Source organism: Leptomonas pyrrhocoris (genome assembly GCF_001293395.1).
Source record: "Leptomonas pyrrhocoris isolate H10 chromosome Unknown, whole genome shotgun sequence".
Classification (NCBI taxonomy): domain Eukaryota; phylum Euglenozoa; class Kinetoplastea; order Trypanosomatida; family Trypanosomatidae; genus Leptomonas; species Leptomonas pyrrhocoris.
In genome coordinates, this window is record NW_015438359.1 from 1,880,300 (window position 1) to 1,898,902 (window position 18,603).

The 18,603-nt window shown below is 57.9% G+C and overlaps 3 protein-coding genes across 4 annotated transcripts; all 3 read left to right on the top strand.

The window, feature by feature from the left end:
* Positions 1–857: 857 nt before the first annotated feature.
* Positions 858–5,814, top strand: ABB37_02400 (putative mitochondrial ABC transporter family-like protein; the record flags this gene model as incomplete). Its single annotated transcript, XM_015799385.1, has 1 exon — positions 858–5,814. Exon 1 carries the CDS (start codon positions 1,216–1,218, stop codon positions 5,812–5,814), a length of 4,599 nt encoding a protein of 1,532 aa, XP_015662863.1. The 5' UTR covers positions 858–1,215.
* Positions 5,815–6,141: 327 nt separating this feature from the next.
* On the top strand, positions 6,142–8,449 carry ABB37_02401 (tyrosyl-DNA phosphodiesterase-like protein; the record flags this gene model as incomplete). 2 transcript variants are annotated; one of them, XM_015799386.1, is made up of 1 exon in its annotated part: positions 6,142–8,449. In XM_015799386.1, the coding sequence occupies exon 1, from the start codon at positions 6,356–6,358 to the stop codon at positions 8,447–8,449; it is 2,094 nt and encodes a 697-aa protein (XP_015662864.1). In that variant the 5' UTR covers positions 6,142–6,355. The 2 variants fall into 2 exon arrangements, with proteins under 2 accessions (XP_015662864.1, XP_015662865.1); XM_015799387.1 differs by having other exon boundaries at positions 6,300–8,449.
* A 2,034-nt stretch (positions 8,450–10,483) lies between these two features.
* ABB37_02402 (hypothetical protein) lies at positions 10,484–17,608 on the top strand (the record flags this gene model as incomplete). Its single annotated transcript, XM_015799388.1, has 1 exon — positions 10,484–17,608. One exon carries the CDS (start codon positions 10,484–10,486, stop codon positions 17,606–17,608), a length of 7,125 nt encoding a protein of 2,374 aa, XP_015662866.1.
* Positions 17,609–18,603: the final 995 nt, after the last annotated feature.

The following is an 18,603-nucleotide window of genomic DNA, read 5'->3' on the forward strand; positions in this document are numbered from 1 at the left end:
ATTGGTTCTTATTACCTCAGCCCACTTCCATTGCGGGTAGAACGAAGAAGGAATGGTTGGTGCAGTGCAGAACGTTGCTCGTCCATTGACGCTGGTAAAACGAAAAACAAGTGTGTATTGCCATTTTTTCTCTCTTTAATTATTATTATGGTTTCCACGTTGTCCGAGCAGCGCTGCTGATTTCCTTTCTCCTTCTTTTTTTTTCCCTTTTTTAAAGCTTCTCCAACTCTCTCTCCGTCATCCCACTTTCTTTCCTTCTTGTTTTTTGGATCTGCGTGTGTACTGGTGTTATCTTATCCTGCCTCCTCACGTTCTTTCTTTTTTTTTCCTTGCAGCTCTGTCGCTCTGCCGCCTCAGCGACGTACACTCACCTGCGGCGTGTTCGGTAACGGTGGAGGACATCCGAACACGTGAGATGTGTTTTTCCTTCTTCTTTTTTGTATTTTTCTTTTCCCCTGTTGCCATGTTCGGCAAACTGAACAGCCACAAACAGCACAGAACGAAAAACGGACGCCGCTCTCTGTCACTCACTCGTACGTTAGAGTTAGCCTTTTTTTCTTCTTCTTCTTCTTGAGCGGCAACGCAGGTTTTGCGTACCGCAGATGCATCATCCCTCCTTCTTCATGGCGTTGGATGACGCGGAGCCTCGCTTAAAAAACAAAAAGAGGTTTATATCGGAAGACGCGACAAGATGACTTCGCGGATGTGTTTTCTTTTGCCCAGATTGACTGCACCTCTGCTTCTACCCAAGTATTCTTGAGCCTTGGCAACCACTCGCTGACTCTTTGCGACTTCAAAACCCTCCGTATTTCTTCTTCAATTTCTTTCTCCCTCCGTCTCTCTCGCTGCTGCTCGGCAGTCTGTTTTCAAAGCCTAGAGTGGCAACTGTTTATTCTCCTTTCGCCGCTGCGTTCACCACGCCCTCTCGTCCTCCTCGTGCGCTGCGTCGGCCTTCCATACTGAGAAGGGTTGGTGTGGAATACAGAGGAAGAGATGAAGTGGCTCGTTTTTTTTCTTCTGCGCGTTGCCATCAGCGTTTGTTCATTAAGACCGGTTGCTGATAGTTTTTTTCTTTAATTTGTTAATCGAAAAGGGTTATTTAGTTGCTGCGAAGCAACAACTCTGCCGCGCACCTCTTCCTTTTTTCCCCTCTAAGTCCGAAGCCGTGGTGGTTGAGTTGGCGTTCTCTGCCCCTCGCGCACTCCACTGCTCCCGATGGAAGCGCGTTTCAACGACGCCATCCACAGCCATTCCTCTCACCACCTCAGCCATCTCGCCACGGTGCTTAATAGCGCGATTCGAGTCACCTTTTCGGTGACATCTCGTCTTGCTGCGTGGACGCGATGGACTTCTGCGCCGGTCTCGCAGGAGAGCTGGACGTTGTACCGCGGCACGGCGGTCTTCATCGTCGTCATCACGGCGCTGCGTGTCAGCAAAGGTTGGTGCTTTGGCAACGGTGTCTACCTGCGTCGGCGCGTGCTTCTCCTCGCTCATATACGAACGTGGGTGTTGGAGTGGGAGGCCCGCTGCTTGGACGAGGTGGAGGCGTGTTGCGCAGACGTGGATGGAGAGGCGACGTCTGTGCTGACAGCGTTGCTCGGTGCCGACGGCGCCGCAACGATGGTGGAAAGTTGGAAAGGACCATCCTCGCCCTCGTGCGCTCGCACTCGCACCTCCTTCTACGGCATTACGTGTTCCATGGCGTTTTCGCCTGACTTGCCGCTTGAGGAGATGCTGGAGCTGGCCTACGTGGCGCCGTACGTGTTGCACCTCCACGACGACCGGGCGTGGCTGGAGCGGTTCATACGGCTCCTGCAGTATATCCTGCTGCGGCGTGTGTCGTTGATGGAGGAGGCACGGCTGTACGCCCAGCTCTATCGCCGCATGTTGTTTCCCGTAACGAAGCAAGCCGATGGGTGCCAGAGACGGCAGGGGCGAGGCAGCAATGGCGGCATCGGCGGACGAGGGAAAACCTCCTTCCTCTTTTCTGCGAGCAAAAGCCGCGTGTCTGCGTGGCGGCTGCACCGACGTCCCACCTGGTTGGTGCCGCTTGCTGCCGCAGCCTCCGCCGCGCCATCTTCCTCTCCCATCAGCTTCCCTTATCTGTGTCTTCCGCTCAGCTACTTTCCTGTCGAGTCCGTGCTGCCGTACACCGCGGCGGAGTCGTGGCTGAGTGAGCGACTGCTCAAACCGCTGCTGCCAAAGTGGAGGAGGGGTTGTACGCGTACGCTGCGCGACTGGTCTGCGTTGAACTGTACCTCCACCACAGGTGTGAAGAAGGAAGTCCATCACGGAATTGCGGCGTGCAAGGTCAGTTACTGGTTTCTGCACTACGCGGCCCCGCTCCTGCGTACGCAGCTGGAGCTGCACCGCGAAGCCGCTCGATGCTTCTACACGAAGAAGTTATACGATTTGGCCTATCCGGACGAGGAAGAGGAAGAGGAGTATTCCACCTCTGAAAAGGCAGGTGCACTTCACCGACGGGTGGGCCGTGGGTCAATGCGGCTTCTCTTTCACAGTGCCGGTAGTTGGTGCTCATGGAGACGGCGAGGCAAGGGAAATGGTGCCGTCGACCCCCCGGCTACTGCCGACACACCCATTATGGCAGGATCAGATGACGTTTCTGCTGCGAGCGTAGACATGGGACAACGCGTACGCCGTGCGCTGCTGCTCCGTGCCTTTTCACAAGGTGTGTCGATCACCCTGCAAGTCTGCTTTCCTCGCTTGTCGCTGCGGCATGTAACCGAAATGGCTGCCACGGGCTACTGCCTGAGCGCCGCCGGTGCCGTATCGTCTCCTGACGCCACGCCATCTGCTTCTACCTCTGCAGATCCCTCCCCACCTTCTTCCACGCCCACCGTTGACGCGTTACTGAACTCCCTCGCCGCACAAATGGCGTGGTCCATCGCCGCCGGTGTTGCTGAGGTTTTCCTGCAGCGTATTATTGGTACGATTGGCGGTCGCCTCTCCGAGAGGATCGCCGCGGACGTCACGACGGCGCTGGAGGAGAACTTGCTACACGTGGACGAGGCATTTTTTCGACGGTGGCTGCGCGGCGCATCGCTCGAGAGCGGTGGGTCGTCTTCGCCGCCGCCGCAAAAACTTCGGTCCGGCTCTGCGGGGTCGTACTTTGTGCGACGCCCACCCTCAGCGGATGACGTGCTCAGCGTGGGCCGTCGCAGCGGAGAGAAGGTGATGGCGGTGCACGACGCCGTGGTGAAGCGGTGGCTGCGCTGCACGGTGCTGGGTTTGCGTGCCGCGGCGACGCGAGAGTGGCGGCCGCTTGTCGGGGCCGTGGCGACGGCCTGGGTGGATGTGCCGAAGCTGACATCTGCCTTTTCGGTCCGCGTTGGCTACTCGCTTCCCCAGGACGTGGCGCGTCTGCTGTCAAGCAAAGAGGGGAGTCTACCCAGCCGCAGTCCAGCAGGGCTGCGACTGCTGATGGAGGTGCTCGTGGAAGAAGCAGAAGCCTTGGAGGAATCGCAAGGTGCGTCACGTAATGCCGCGTCACTGTGGAGGAGAATACGCACGGCAGGCCGTTTTTCGTCATTGTCGCATCCTTTTCTCGCTCTGCTGGTGTGCGCGAGGGTGTGGAGCTTCGACCACATGCTCGGCGAGGCGCAGCAGAGTGCGGCGACGCTCTCGAGACGAGTGCGGGGCGCGCGCCGGTTGCACACCACCGTTGCAACGTTTTCTTTCGCGCACGTCGGAGCCGTCAGGTGTGCAGCGTCATCTTTATCAGCTCCACACGTGCGGAATGCGGTGGCTGCGCTGCAGGACGACGCGCGCTGTATTGCCTACTACAGCCTCTACCATATCGAGCACATATGCCATGCTCGCACCGCTCTATCGACTACCGCTGGTGCCGCCGCGGCGAACACGCTGCATCCCCTGCTCGATGCCGAGGAGACGCAGCTCTTACAGACGCCTAGCGCCCTGGCGTACCTCCCAGAGCACGTCGACTTCCGTGACCTCTTTTCGCTGCCCTACCGCTTCATCCTCCGCCAGCTTGGACTGGAGATGGTATTTGCGTACCGCACCGCGATGGGCATGCAGCAGGAATCGCGGCAGATGACGGAGGAGTGGTGGACGCTGACGCTCTTCAACAGTACCTTCAACCCTCTTACCTCGGCGCTGCAGGAGTGTGTGCAACTCCTCGCCGCCTGCGGCACCGTGGGGCTCCTCTGCACGCGTGTCGACGGCAGAGGCCAGCTCTGTTTTGCCCCAACGACACTCACGAGCGTGTTGCAGTCCTCACATCTCATGCACGTGTATCGAGAGGTGCTGCGCAGCGGGGTAGCACTGCGTCAGTTGGAAGAGAACGTGTGCCCGGTGCAGCAGCTGTGCGAGTGGCTGCCATGCACGATCTGGTCGGAGCGCAGTGCTCTGCAAGCCGCCACAGATTGCCAGGATGGCCCTGCGCACGATGAGGATAGAAATAGTGCCTCCTCGCCCTCGTACATGTATCAGTACAAGCGTTGTGGTCCATCAACACTTCAGCAGCGTCGCCGTCTGTGGCGCCGGCACCTCGCCCGCCACCGGCCGGAGCTACTCTTCGACCACGACGACCGCATCGTCGGTGGACTGCGCCTTCGCCGCGGCGTGAGCTGGCACCACGTCTTCTTCGCCTACCCCCAGCTCTTCGGTGCGGAGCATGAAAACGGGATGTCGGGCGGCGCGCGCGGTGCGGTGCGGCCTACCCTGTCCGACGTGACCTTCACGTGCCCGCCCATCGGCATGACGGCCGTCATTGGTCCCAGCGGCGCCGGCAAGAGCTCGCTGAATCTGCTGTTGCGGCGTCTGTACGATCCAGTGCCGGTGATCCAACAAGACCAGCCTGACGCTGGAGGTGGGAAAGCATCTCTGGACGAGGTGGGGCTGCAGTTGGAGGCGGAGGACATGCTGCTGGAAGCGCTCCGACTCGCGCACGTTGCGAACGTGTTGCCCCTTCCTTCTCTTCTACTGAGGTCGTCTCCTCTGCCTCGCACGATGCGCACAGCCGTGAATGCAGCATCCCCAAACACACAATCGAACAGCTACGGCATATGGATTCGCCCCGGCTACCTCGCGCTGGACGAGATCCCGCTGTCGCTCTTCGCCGCCACTTACATCCGTCAGTGGTTCGCGTGGCTGCCGCAGACCCCCACGATTCTCCCACAGTGCAGCTTCCTGCAGAATGTCCGTGTAACGTCGCCCTTCGTGACGGACGGCGACGCCGAGAGCGCGCTGCAGCTGTGCGGCTGTCGCGACTTTATCGAAGACCGTCACCGCACGATGCACGACCTCGTGGGCCCGCTCAGTGGGGGCGAGGGGCAGCGACTGGCGCTGGCGCGCGTGTTGGCGAGCGTGTACGCGCGGCGTCGCGTCGAGGTTATTCAAAGCTGCTGTTACAACGGTGAAGAGGAGGACGACGGTGTTGAAGACGGCTGCGGTGCTGTGGGTGGCGTGGCGTTGGATGAACCGACCAGTCGCCTGGACGCGATCAATGAGCTTCGTCTTCTCGCGTCGTTGACCGCACTGCGAGAGAGCCGAACCACCGGATTGGAAGCCGACACTTCCCCCATCAGCAGCGTGTCAACCCCGCTGCTTCCGCTGTTTGTGTGGATGATCTCGCACCGCATGTCATCGCTGCGCTCTGCCATCTTCATGGTGGTGGTCGAGGACGGCGCGGTCACCGCGACGGGGTCCCCGCGCGATGTGCTGCAGCGCAACATCTTTGCCCGGAAACAGTGGCAGTATCAACACCTGCGGCGTGCCGCGGAAGGTCTGGAAATCGACGTGGCCGGCGATGACGAGGTCGGCGTTGGGTTGTGAAGGATGTAGGCGCATCCGTTTTGTAGGATCGGGTAGTTGTGTTGTACCACCGCTCCACTCTCCACAGAAGGTATCTTTTTTTATTAATTTGAAAATCTGCTTTCAATCGAACGCGAAATCTAAAATATGTGAAACCTCTACTTTTGCTGGTTTTGATTCTGCAGGTGCTTCTTTGAAGCGAGCGTTACGCGGACGCCACCAGGTGGTGAACGCAGAGGTTGATGCAGCATGAATTGTGCGTCTGTAATGCTCGACGTCTTTTCGCTCACTGTACTTGTATGTGCTGATCTTGTTCCTCCGCTGCTCTCTCGCCATCTCATGCATCGTAGCACGAGCTGGAAATGTACTGTGCGTCGGCACGCCCTCACCTTCACCGGAGCACGCACGCAAACGTACATCACTTCATTTGGCCTTTTGTGCACTACCGTTTGGAGTAACTTCATCAACACTCGTTTCCTTCGCTTCGTATATATTTATATGGGTGAAGCACGCATGAGGACGAGACTCTCTTCGCTTCGACAAAGAATCATAGAAAGCAGCAATGACCACAACCACCGCCGCGTTTCCTTTATGGATCAACGACGTCGCAGCCATCACCGAGCTGCAGATGTCGCAACACTCTTCGGACGAACACGTGCCGCGTGCTTCGGCGCCGTCGTCTGCCACCTCCCTGTTGACCATACGCGACCTGTTTCGCTGCAACACGCACGACCCGCAGGAGTGTTGGCGCTACACCCTGCTTTCGAGCTACGTGACCGACCTGGAGTGGCTGCTGACATCGGTGCCGGAACTGTCGGCAGTGACCCAGAAAGTCCTTGTCTTGAGCGGGGACAAGGGAACGGCGACGCTGCGCAGGAACGAGCACGGGCACTACCTGCCCACCTCCTCCGCGCTGGACCGCGTGAATCCTTTTCTGGCTGCTCTGCAGACAGTAGCCCAGAGCCGACGGCAACACACAGGCGGTGGCGCCTCTTCTTCGTCCGCCTCTTCTCTTTCTGCAGTTCGTCTTACGCGTGACCGCTTTGCTGCGCTTGAACCGCCGCTGCCGATCGCCTTCGGCACCTACCACACAAAGATGGCCGTGTGCGTGAACGCGCGAGGCGTGCGTGTGTGCATCTTCACCGCCAATTTGGTGGAGCAGGACTGGCGGTGGAAGACGCAGGGCATCTACATGCAGGACTTTCCTTGGGAAGGCGCGGCGTCTGACTCGCCTGCGACGGTGCCGCTGCCCAAGAGGAGCGCCAAAGCGAGCGACTTTGCACGTCAGCTGCGGCGCTACTGGGCGTGCTGTGGGCTTGACATGTCCACACCCTTTTCCTGGGAGACCGCCGAAAAAACCCCGCTCGGCATCTTTAACACGGATTTTCTTGCTCACGTGAACTTTGCAGAGGCGAAGGTGTGGCTAGTGTCGTCGGTGCCCGGCACGCATGTCGGGGGCGAGGCGAGCGCGGGGTACCGCGTAGGTTTGTGTCGCCTGGCCGAGGCGTTACAGAGCTCTGCCGTTGCTGTAGCCAACAAGGACGCTCCTTTGGTTTTGACGTGGCAGTACAGCTCGCAGGGTTCGGTGAATCCAAAGTTCTTGAACGCTCTTCAAGCGGCCATGTGCGGCTCGCCAGAACTCGTCGATTTAGCTGCCGCACACAAAGATTTCCCTCCCTCTTGTTCCCCTCCTGCAAACGTGCAAGACGTGCAGATCATCTATCCCACAGAGGCGGAGGTGCGGAACAGCTTCGAGGGTTGGCGAGGCGGCGGCTCGCTGCCACTGCGGCTGCAGTGCTGCCACGAGTTTGTGAACGAGCGGCTGCACCGCTGGGGGTGCCAACGTCGCCTCAGCACATCCTCCTCTTCCACCCCTTCCGCCGCAGCTGCTGGCGTTGCTGCCCACTACTCGCGTGCGTCTGCGGTGGACGTGGATGCGTTGGATGATGATGAAGAGGGAGAGCGAGAGGGAGCCGTTCTGCAAAGCCCATCGTCTTCTGCTTTCGCGTATCGCCAGTACGCGCTGCCGCACATCAAATCGTACGCGGCCGTGCACGCCGACCGCACCCACCTGCACTGGTACCTCTTGACCAGCGCGAACCTATCCCAGGCGGCGTGGGGCAGCATCGGTGCCAAGGCCACCAACAAAACACCCCGGCGGCTGCTCGTGCGCTCCTACGAACTCGGTGTGCTGTACGACCGCACATCCGCGGTTTCCCCATCTGCCACTCCGTGCTTCAGCGTGGTCGCTTCGCCGTGCATTCGCTTCCCGACCTTCGCGAACTCGGCAGACGCGCTCTTTTCCACTCCACTGAGCGACAGCAGCCGGAGCCGTGCAAACGTCGGCACTGAGAACTTCGCCGAGCCTTCCCTGTTTCTCCCGTGTAACATGCTGCGACCCGAACCGTACGCGAGCTCCGCTACCTTGCGCGCCGACCGCCGCTCGAATCCCGAAGGCGTCGCCCTGCCGCTTAGCTGCCGTGACGTGCCATGGGTGATCGAGATTCCCCACCGCGGCCCCGACGCATACGGGCGGGACGTGGAGGAGGCGTTTGCAGCGGACACCCTCCCCCCGCTCTCCCGGTGGCGACCCTGTGTCGAGGAAGGCGAGGCGGAGAAGCCGCGAGTTACTGCGCGCAAACGTGCACGTGACTAAGGAAACGCGTGCATTGAAAAAGGGGGGAGGGGGCAAACCTGGAACGCATTGTTTGTGGATGGCTTTTTTTTCTTTCTTGTTTTTCCCGGGTTGTTTGTGGAGGCGCAGCCGGGCAAGCCTCTGCACTCCGTCTTGTAAGGTCGTCTTACCGAGACGTACGTTCCACCGCATCATCCGCTGTAAGGAAGAGGAGAGAAGAGAACCCGTCCAAAAAAAGTGGCAATCTTTTTCGCAGACCAACGAGAGCGCAAGAGAAAAGAGAAGAAAAACACTAAGCTAACTCTCCGCTGTCAATCACGTATGCCTGAGCTTGTTGTTGCCTTTCAAGCAGATTAGTTTTCAGAAAGAAAAATGATAATAATACCAGTAGGTTCTTTCTTCATCTTTCCCCCACTCTTCACCTCTGTTTCTTATGTCTGTCGAACAACGCTCTTTAAATTCACCGTGCATAATCAACGTTATTTAGCTTCTTCTTCCACGTCACCAAGGTGGAAACAAGCATCCTCACCGTTTTGTGTTTGGTAGAAGGGTTGGGACTATTTTCGAAGTTCATTTGTCCGTGTCATTGCTGTACTGTAGTGACTGCGACGCGTGCAATCTCTGACAGGCCTTCTTGGAAAAAAGAAAAACATTTCAAGACCAGGTGCCCAACACTTGTGGTACACTGTGTCTTGAGCACATAATAGTTTCAAAGCGAAAGTGGAGCAGGAAGATACCGTTCGTGAGACTCTGGGATTCTACTTTGTGGTTCATTTCGGTGTTCATATAAGTGTAAAGTATAGCATTGAAATCCAAAGACCTCTTTAGTGTGCTTCAGAGCGTTCATTTTTTTTTCTCTGTCGTTGCTGTTGAGTCGACACAAGAGTGACAAGTTGGGTAGTTTTTCATTACTTGCGTGAGTGAGTGCGTGAGTGAAATTACACAATACCGATACAAAGAGAGAAAGGGAAAACGCTGGTGCGTTGCACGCCTTCACTCTCTCTCTCGCCGTTCTATTCTCGTGGTAGTGGTTTTCTTCCGTTTTTTTCTGGTTTTCCTCACCTGTTGTTCTCTATTTCTACAGGGTATTGGCGAGAAAGTTTTTTTTTCAAGATAACTTGCTGAATCGACGACGACGGCGACGTGTAACATATACACTAATTTCTATATATATACATAACATCAGAACAAATCTATTCTCTATTTTTTTTTCTCCTTGTTCTTCCTTGTCTTCTCGTAGGTTTATCAAAAAAAAACAAGTACTTCTATTCTGATTTGTGGTGCTTCACGTCATTGTGATTCTCTCTCCCTCTCCCTCTGTTACATTTTTCACACCTGCACATAGAACGCGTTCACTTTCTTTTCTTCTTCTTTTCCAGCATTTGTATCAGCGGCTGTGATTTGGTGCTCTTTCTCCATACTCATCGTTTTTTTCTTTCTTCTAATTTTGTGGACTCGTCTCTGTGTGGCGACATATTTTCCTTTAGCCCTTGACAGAAACTACGATTCTTCTCCTCCGTGTAGATTGAGTAGAGCACTAACTCACTCTTACGCACAAGTACTTGCTGCGACTGGAGCGCAGCATTTGCGTGCTTTTTTTTTTCTTCTTCTTTTTACTTTCGCTTTCGAGCTTTTCGTTTTTCGCACGCTCCCTCTCTCTCTCTCTCGCTCTCTTTGTGTGTGTGCGCACCGTTCCACCATCTCGTCACGCGCATCTTGACGATTTCTTTTCTTTCCTGAACGGTTCATTTTTGCTCCTTTACGTTGTTGTGTCCGTGTTGCTTGATGTCTGTTTTGCGTCTCTTTCGTGCTCCTCTTTGAAAAAGAAACAAAGGCGCTTTCGTTGTTTTTTTCCTTCTTTCTTCTCTGTATATATACTGGCGACAAGTGTACTGTTTTTGCGTGCTTTCAAACCTTTTGGTTTTCCCCCTTTTTTCCCTTCGAAGAGTAGATCGAGCGCAATTGCACAGCCGCGTGCATCGGTGCGTTATTTTGCGGCTCCCGCTCACTAGCTCCCTCGTGGACGACTGAGTTCCAATTTAGACCGCCATCGTCATGGCGTCCCCCGCTAGTACAGACACCGTGGTGACGCGGCAGAAGATTGGCTTTAAAGGCGAGGAATGGGAGGAAATCCTCACAACGCAGCGCGACGCCGTCGTTGAGGCGTTCCGTCGCGACACCGCCGGTGCCCTCGGCATCGCCGTCGACGGCGTATTTGACGTCCAAGTCCGTGAGAAGAACTTCACGATGCACTGCTCTATCCGCCACAGCGCCACCCTGTCGAAGGCGGATGTGAAGAGGGTGCTGACCACAAGTCCGTACACGGAGGTGTGGAAGTTCTACTTCGCCAAGCGGCGGGAGAGGGAGGCGACGGGGACGGCGGCAACGAATGGGCGGACGGGGACAAACGGCCATTCTGCGACGCCGACTGCTGAGCACCGCTACACCATGTACCTGCGTGGTGAGTACTGGGACTCATCGCGCCCGCATTTTGATAAGACGGTCCTGCGGGCGGTGCAGCTCGACATAAAGCAGGCGCTGCTGAAACGCAGAACGAGCAGTGAAGTATCCGAGGCGGTGGTTGGCGAAACACCCGATGTGGCGGTCACACCCACCAAGGACGGAATTACCGTCACGTACATCATTCCTGATCTCTGCTCCGAGGCAGAGTGCCAGGAGCGGAGGGCGGTTCTCGGGCGCTACAGCTACCCCAACGCGTGGGGGGAGTACTATACCGTGTGCAACAGCCGCGAGCGCGTTGTCACGCGCCATCGCGTGTTTTTGAATGCACCGGAGTGGAACCGTGTGCTGTCGAGGGCGAGGGATGAGGTGTGCGAATCATTCAAGGGGGACGTGGCCTCCATCCTAGACGAGAGCGACGTCTCGCATCTCACCTTCAGTGGGTCCCTCGAGATCACCTTCAGCGTTGCGCACGCGGTCCAGCGCAAAGTGCGTGAGTTGAATCAGCTGTTACGCGACGGTGATTACTGGCGAACATGGAATTCCTACAAGCGTGTCACCGGCGTGGCCCACTCCGGCGCGTCCCCGCTGCCGCCCCCGAAAAACAGCGTGGCAGCTCCCACCGACCTCAACGACATCAACAGCGACAACGAAGAGTTAGTCGTCTCGCGACACCGCCTCCGCTTCCCCGGTGACGCCTGGACTGCTGCGGTCGCGCAACTCGGCAGTCGCAAGGTCAGCGACGCGATCACGACGGATGTGTGCAAGGCCTTGAAAGCGCGAAGGCGCGACGTGTACGTGACGACACTCAAGGAAGGCAGCTTGGTGGCCGACTTGCAGCTGACTCATCTGTCCACGCAGACCAAGGCGTCAATCGACGCCGTCTTTGCGGTCTACGCATTTCCCGCAACGTGGCGGCTTTTACCCGGGCAGCGCGACACCATGGGAACGCCGCCCATTCCGCTGGACGTCGCCCACACCTCTGCCGAGTACAAGCTCACGACCCTGCGCGTGCGACTCGACGGTGCGGATTGGGCGACGGTCACCGCCACTGACGAAGACAAGCTGCGCAACGTCTTCTGCGCCGATGTCACGACGTGTTTCGCGGGGCTGCAACACGTTATTCGCGACGTGAAGTTCTCGGTCGGCAGCTTACGTGCCGTGCTCCGTGTCGAGCACGACTTCGCGGTCACCAGAGACCAGCTGGAGGGTCTGCTGATGAAGTGCGACTTTCACAACACGTGGTCGTATTACGAAGGCTGTGTGGCGCGGAAGCTCACGCTGATGAAGGACAACAGCCGACATCAAATCGTATTCGCTGGCGACAGATGGGTACGCGCCATCCAGGAGCAGCGGGAGCCGATGCGCAAGGCACTCATCCACGACGTTGCCGAGCAGCTCCTCATTCCAACTTCCAACATCACCGACATTCACTTCGAATCGGGCCCCAGGGTTTTCTTCCTCGTTAAGCAGCTTCCAGGCCTCACGCGACGCACCATTGATGAGCGGCTGGAGAAGGGCACATTTCCGCGAATGAACGCGCTGTGCGAGAAGGTCGCCGCGCCTGCCGGTCCCGCGACCCCCGACTCGATGCAGGTGGAGAGCTTGGCCGAGGCCGACGTAGACGCGGTGGCCAATGCACCGAGTTCGCGCGGGACGGCTTCCATTGTCGAGTCCCCCATCTCCGAGGACACAGTGGTGAGCCGCCACCGCGTCCGCTTTGAGGGGCCGGACTGGAAGAAGGTACTGGACACGCACGAGGCGGAGGTGCGCAGTGCCTTTGTTGCCGACATTGAAGGGGCGATCGGCGTGCCAGAAGAAACGGTTCAGATCGTGTCCTTCGAGCTAGGGAGTCTCGTCATCATCTGTGAAATCGCCCACTCGCCTGCGTTAGACCGCAGAGACATCGACCAAAAGCTCAGCATGTACGAGTATCCCAACACATGGACCGTGTATGTGGACGCGGCGCCAAAATCAGCCGATGAGCACGACCTCTACACCACAACTCACCACCGCGTGCAGCTCGACGGTCCCCTCTGGGACGTCGTTGCGGAGAAGAATTCGGACGTGCTGAGGAAAGCATTCTGCAACGACGTCGCAGGCACGCTGTCCCTGTCCCCCGACGACCTCATCAACGTCAGCTTTTCTCACGGCAGCCTGTTGGTGGACTTCGATATTGAACACCCATGCGACTTGACACCTGCAAAGATAGACGAGGGTCTGGCCACGTGCCCATACAAGAAGACGTGGGAGATTTACGGAGCGCACTACAACAGCCTCTACACGCAAGAGACACGACACCGCGTTCGCCTCGAAGGCAACCACTGGGAGACAGTGATGAACCGCCAAGAGACCGAACTCATTTCTGCCTTCAGAGAAGATGTATCCAAGGCAACCGAGCTACCCATCTTTGCCGTATCCGAGTTGGAGCTTAAGTTAGGAAGCCTCATCATCGACTTCACCCTGCGTCACGGCGAGCAAACGCGCCAGTTCTACGATGACAAACTTGCCCAGTGGTCCTTCCCACAGACCTGGTCGCTGTACAAGTCGCCGGCAGAGCCGCAGTCCATCGCGCCGCTGCCCACCGTCACCACCTCACACCGTGTTCGCCTTGAAGGCGATCTTTGGTCGTCGGTTATCCGCTACCAGCTCACCGCCCTCATTGAAGCCTTTCAATCCGATATTAGCCTTGCCTGCGACCTGCCCAAGGAAAACTTCGGCGATTTCGTCTTCAACGAGGATGTGTTTCGCGTGCAGTTTACCTGTGACCATTCCCCGGACCTCACCGCGAAGGACATTAATAAGGCACTGGGCAAGTCAGCGTTCTTGAACAGCTTCGCGCTATACCCCGCCTTTGCCACGAGCAACTCCCAGTCGTTCACTCGTATACGCCACAACTCTGAACAGCAAGATGAAATCGTAGCAACGCGCCAGCTGCTTTCCGAGACGGCTACACCGCTGCGCGCACACGCCGAGCAACTACCTGTTTTGAAGACCAGCGAGGAGACACACGCAGAGGACGACCTCGTTGGGCTGCGGTTCCGGTCCGAAAGCGACAACGCCGAACACATGACGCCGCTCCGCCGTGAGAAGTTGCAACTCCAAGCCAAGGAAAGCTACATGTCCCTCGACGGACTAACAAACTCTGATTCCCTTAAAGTAGCGACCACAAATATTGCCGGTTCGACACCCACCCCGGAACGCACGACACACCTTGTACAGCTTGAGGGCAACGACTGGGGCTGGGTGCTGGAGAATTACAGCGAGCTGCTGCACAACGAGTTCACGAAGGACGTGTCCAACGCGACGTCGCTGCCGCAGAGCGCCGTGCAGCACCTGGTGTTTGCGCTTGGTAGCCTGTTAGCAGACTTTAGACTGGAGCATAACGGGCTGCCACAGGACCAACTCGACAAGCAGCTGAGTCGCTACCATTTTCCGCTAACCATGGCGCTGCACAATCACCTACCGGACCATTTGACGCCGTTAGCACCTGCGGAAAAGGTTCCAGCGCTGCAGCGCGTCGGCACGCCGGAGGAGGCCTACCTCGCCGCACAACACGAGGCTGCGCCGGTTGCCGCGCGCTCCGTCGAGGGACAGCCGCTGCGGGACAACGAGAGCTTCATGTCGCTGGACCCGCTGGACGAGCCGCAACGCGCCGCCGCCGAGGAGGCACCCGCACTGCGCCGCGTCGGCACACCCGTGCAGGCCAAACGAACGCGCACGACACACCTTGTACAGCTTGAGGGCAACGACTGGGGCTGGGTGCTGGAGAATTACAGCGAGCTGCTGCACAACGAGTTCACGAAGGACGTGTCCAACGCGACGTCGCTGCCGCAGAGCGCCGTGCAGCACCTGGTGTTTGCGCTTGGTAGCCTGTTAGCAGACTTTAGACTGGAGCATAACGGGCTGCCACAGGACCAACTCGACAAGCAGCTGAGTCGCTACCATTTTCCGCTAACCATGGCGCTGCACAATCACCTACCGGACCATTTGATGCCGTTAGCACCTGCGGAAAAGGTTCCAGCGCTGCAGCGTGTCAGCACGCCGGAGGAGGCTCGCCAAGTGCCTTCAATCAGCGGGGCACCGCCGCGCTTCATGTCCGTTGCGGAGCCGTACGACGAGGGCTTCGTCCGCCGCGACATGCACGAGGACGAGCAGCCGGAGCCTGTGGTTGCCACTGAGGGCGAAGCGCCACAGCTGCGCCGCACCGGCACGCTACAGGAGCCTTACGAAGTGCCTTCAAGCAGCGGGGCACCGCCGCGCTTCATGTCCGTTGCGGAGCCGTACGACGAGGGCTTCGTCCGCCGCGACATGCACGAGGACGAGCAGCCGGAGCCTGTGGTTGCCACTGAGGGCGAAGCGCCACAGCTGCGCCGCACCGGCACGCTACAGGAGGCTCGCCAAGTGCCTTCAATCAGCGGGGCACCGCCGCGCTTCATGTCCGTTGCGGAGCCGTACGACGAGGGCTTCGTCCGCCGCGACATGCACGAGGACGAGCAGCCGGAGCCTGTGGTTGCCACTGAGGGCGAAGCGCCACAGCTGCGCCGCACCGGCACGCTGCAGGAGGCTCAACCCTCCGATCGCGGCGGCGAGGCGGCTGCTGGTGCACTTTTAGTGTCGCGCTCGTCTGTGGAAAGCAGATTAACCCCGCGTGTCACCTATCACGAAATTGTCCTGCCAGGTCACGAGTGGTACAAGGTTATTAACTTGCCGGAGCTGGCGGGTGCTTTCCGGGTAGACTGCGCGATGGCGCTTGACATCCCACCAAAGTACATCCGCGATATCGCCCTCGCTGCAGGGAGTCTGATGGGCTCCGTTCACGTTGTCCACTCAGCGGATGAGTGGAGCGCGGACGAGACGGATGTAAAACTGTGCAACTACCACTTCCCCGAAACGTGGAAGCTGTACCCCAGCTTCCCAGACCCCAAAATGGTCCACTTCTTTGACGGAGGGACTGCCTCGGCAGCCCTGCGCAATGACGACTCGCAGGTGTGCTCCGCGCAGCGCGAACTGCCGGAAGACGACCGCGACCTCTCCACGTCCGCCTCGACCCATAAACTGCCGTGTCGGCCGAATTCCGCGGTGGAGCGAAGTGATAGGAACGAGCTTCCAATCCGCAATCGTCGGCACTCCGCACCGATAGACGCGCCGCAGGTGCCGGAGAGCCTGCCGGTGAGGGATGAACCGGTGGAAGCGCGTGAGAAGACGCCGACTGACGTTGCGGCTTCGGCGGCGTCTACGGCCGCGTTGACGCCTCCGGAGTTCGAACCCCTCGATAACGTCTCTACTGTCCCTTCGGTGGATGTCTCTGCTGTGCAGTCGAAGGTGCGGTACACCGTGGAAGATCCGTCGCTGTTGCCCGACCCCGCCGCGATGGTGAACACGCGCCACCGCGTTGGCTTCGTCGGTGAGCGTTGGCCGATCATCCTGAAGGATGAACGGGATGCCTTCACAGCAGCCTTTATCAAAGGCACAGCCGCCAAGTTGGGCTTTGCACCGGAGACGGTGGACAAGGTGCAGAGCAGCAGTGAAACCGGCGACACGATCGTGACATTTCACATCAAGCACCCCAGCTCGATGCCGAGTAAGAACATCGACGTGATGTTGCGCACGGCGCCGTACGAGGATGTGTGGAAGCTGTACTACGGTAGCGTGAACGGCGGTGAAGAGCTCCACGCCGGCGAGACGACTTCGGTCCACCGCGTCGGCTTTGTGGGCAACAAGTGGAGAGAGGTGATTGACTGCGACAACGAACGCTTCCGCAACGCTTTTGCGGTGGACACGGCGGCGGCGCTGAACCTTTCGCCGCAGGCGGTGAAGATTGCGGACTACGCCGTGGCGGAGGACATTGTGGTGGACTTCTACGTCACTCACCGCGACACGGAGTCGGACGCGGCTATTGATGATCGGTTGGAACTCTACGACTACCGCCGCGTGTGGGAACTCTACGGCATCCCCAACGAGGCGGATGAGCGCTCGCGTGATGTGCCACTCGTCATGAAACGCAGCCCGGCGTCACGGCACCTGCGCTCGCACGAATCGAGCACCGTCTTGGACCTCGCCGAAACGTGTCCGACGTGCCGGCGCCGGTGGTCGCCGGGGCACGTCCCTCTCGTGTCCCACTCGAGCCATTTGCAAGTGCGCTTCACACCCAGCTACACCAGCTCCAACGGTGACGCCGTCCAGGACTCACTCCGAGAAGGCAGCACCCCGCTGGCCCGTCATACGACGCCACCGCGCTACAAACGACGCCTGCGTAACGGCAGTCCGGCGACAGGCGCGGAGGGGCGCACACCGCACCTGCGCAGCGGCGAGGCCGAGGGCGGAAGTCGGCAGTGGGGAGCCCAGACATCGCCGCGTGTGCCGCGGTACGCCGATGGTGGCCATCACAACAGCACGAACACGAGCCTCGTGCCACACCCGCCGCGGCAGCGACGTCTGAGCAGTGCCACGCGCCACCGTCAGCGCCGTGTCAACCTGCGGGAGTTGGAAGGGGAGTTGTCCCGGAAAGAGCGGGAGCGTACCTACCATGAACGTCAGGATCAGTTGGACCGCGAGATGCGCCGCTCGATGACGCTCAGTCGCACGTCGCTCAGCACCACCTCACCCAACACCTCCGTCTCGCGCAGCTTCCTGCCATCCATCCCCGCACGCTACACAAAGATGCGCCCTAACAAGAACGGCTTCATGAACGGTGTGAGCAAGACTGCCGATCAGTAACACACACACACACAAAGGAAAATAGCTACTTGCTATTAGCTGTTATTGTTTGTGATGTTGACTGTTGTCACTCCTTTACTCTTGTGTTCTCGTTTTAGCTGTGGGTCCATAGTTTTTCCTTTCTTTCTTTCTGTGGGTGTTGGGGCACTTATGATCTTCCTTTTTGTGTTTTGTAGTTGTTCACCGCGTTAATCGTGTCGAAAGCTGTGTTTGCGTGTCTGTCCCCCTCTCTCCGTATATATCTATAGGAGCCCTTTTTGTTTAAAGCGTTTTTTCTCTTTTACATTCACCTTTTTCCCCCTTGTTCATTTATTATTATTATTACTATTACTATTTAGTATTCGAGATATTCCCTCCGCGCCCCTCCCTCCTCTCCCGGATGTGGTGATGTAATTGTGGGGCTTGTGGTACAGTGTGTGCAGTCGAGTCTCCGTGCGTCGTGACAGTGTGATTTTTGTGTTTTCCTTTTTTGTTTTCCAATCTCAGCACGACGTACACCGCTAATGCGGCGTTTTGTAATGATTGTTGTTTGTCTCCCCATCTTTTCTGCGGACCCGTTGACGCCCCCCCCCCCCCTCCTCCTTCCTCACCCCACGCCACCATTTCCAGACACATACACACACACACGCGCAAAAAAACGGAGCATGCCCGTATCATTTCTGTAGAGGTTCTCCCGTCTCTTGTATTCAATTATTTTCTTTGTTAGAAGTCTGGTACTTTTCTTTTCTGCATCTTCAACTCTTCTCACTTGCTTTGTAACGCACGTTTGTGAAAAGCGGGTGGTGTAAACGTTTGGGCAGAAGCGGCTGTGTACTTCTGTCCATTTCATCCGCAACTCTCTGTCCTGGTCCGCGCTGCTGGCCTCTCCAACAGTTGTGTTCGCTTCAGTCAAGCGTGCGTGCTCCTACAAGCCAGCACGCGCACACACACAAGCGCAAGCGCATAGCAAGGAGCTTCCGACGCGTTTCTTGAAGTGAATGCCACTTTAACTTCTT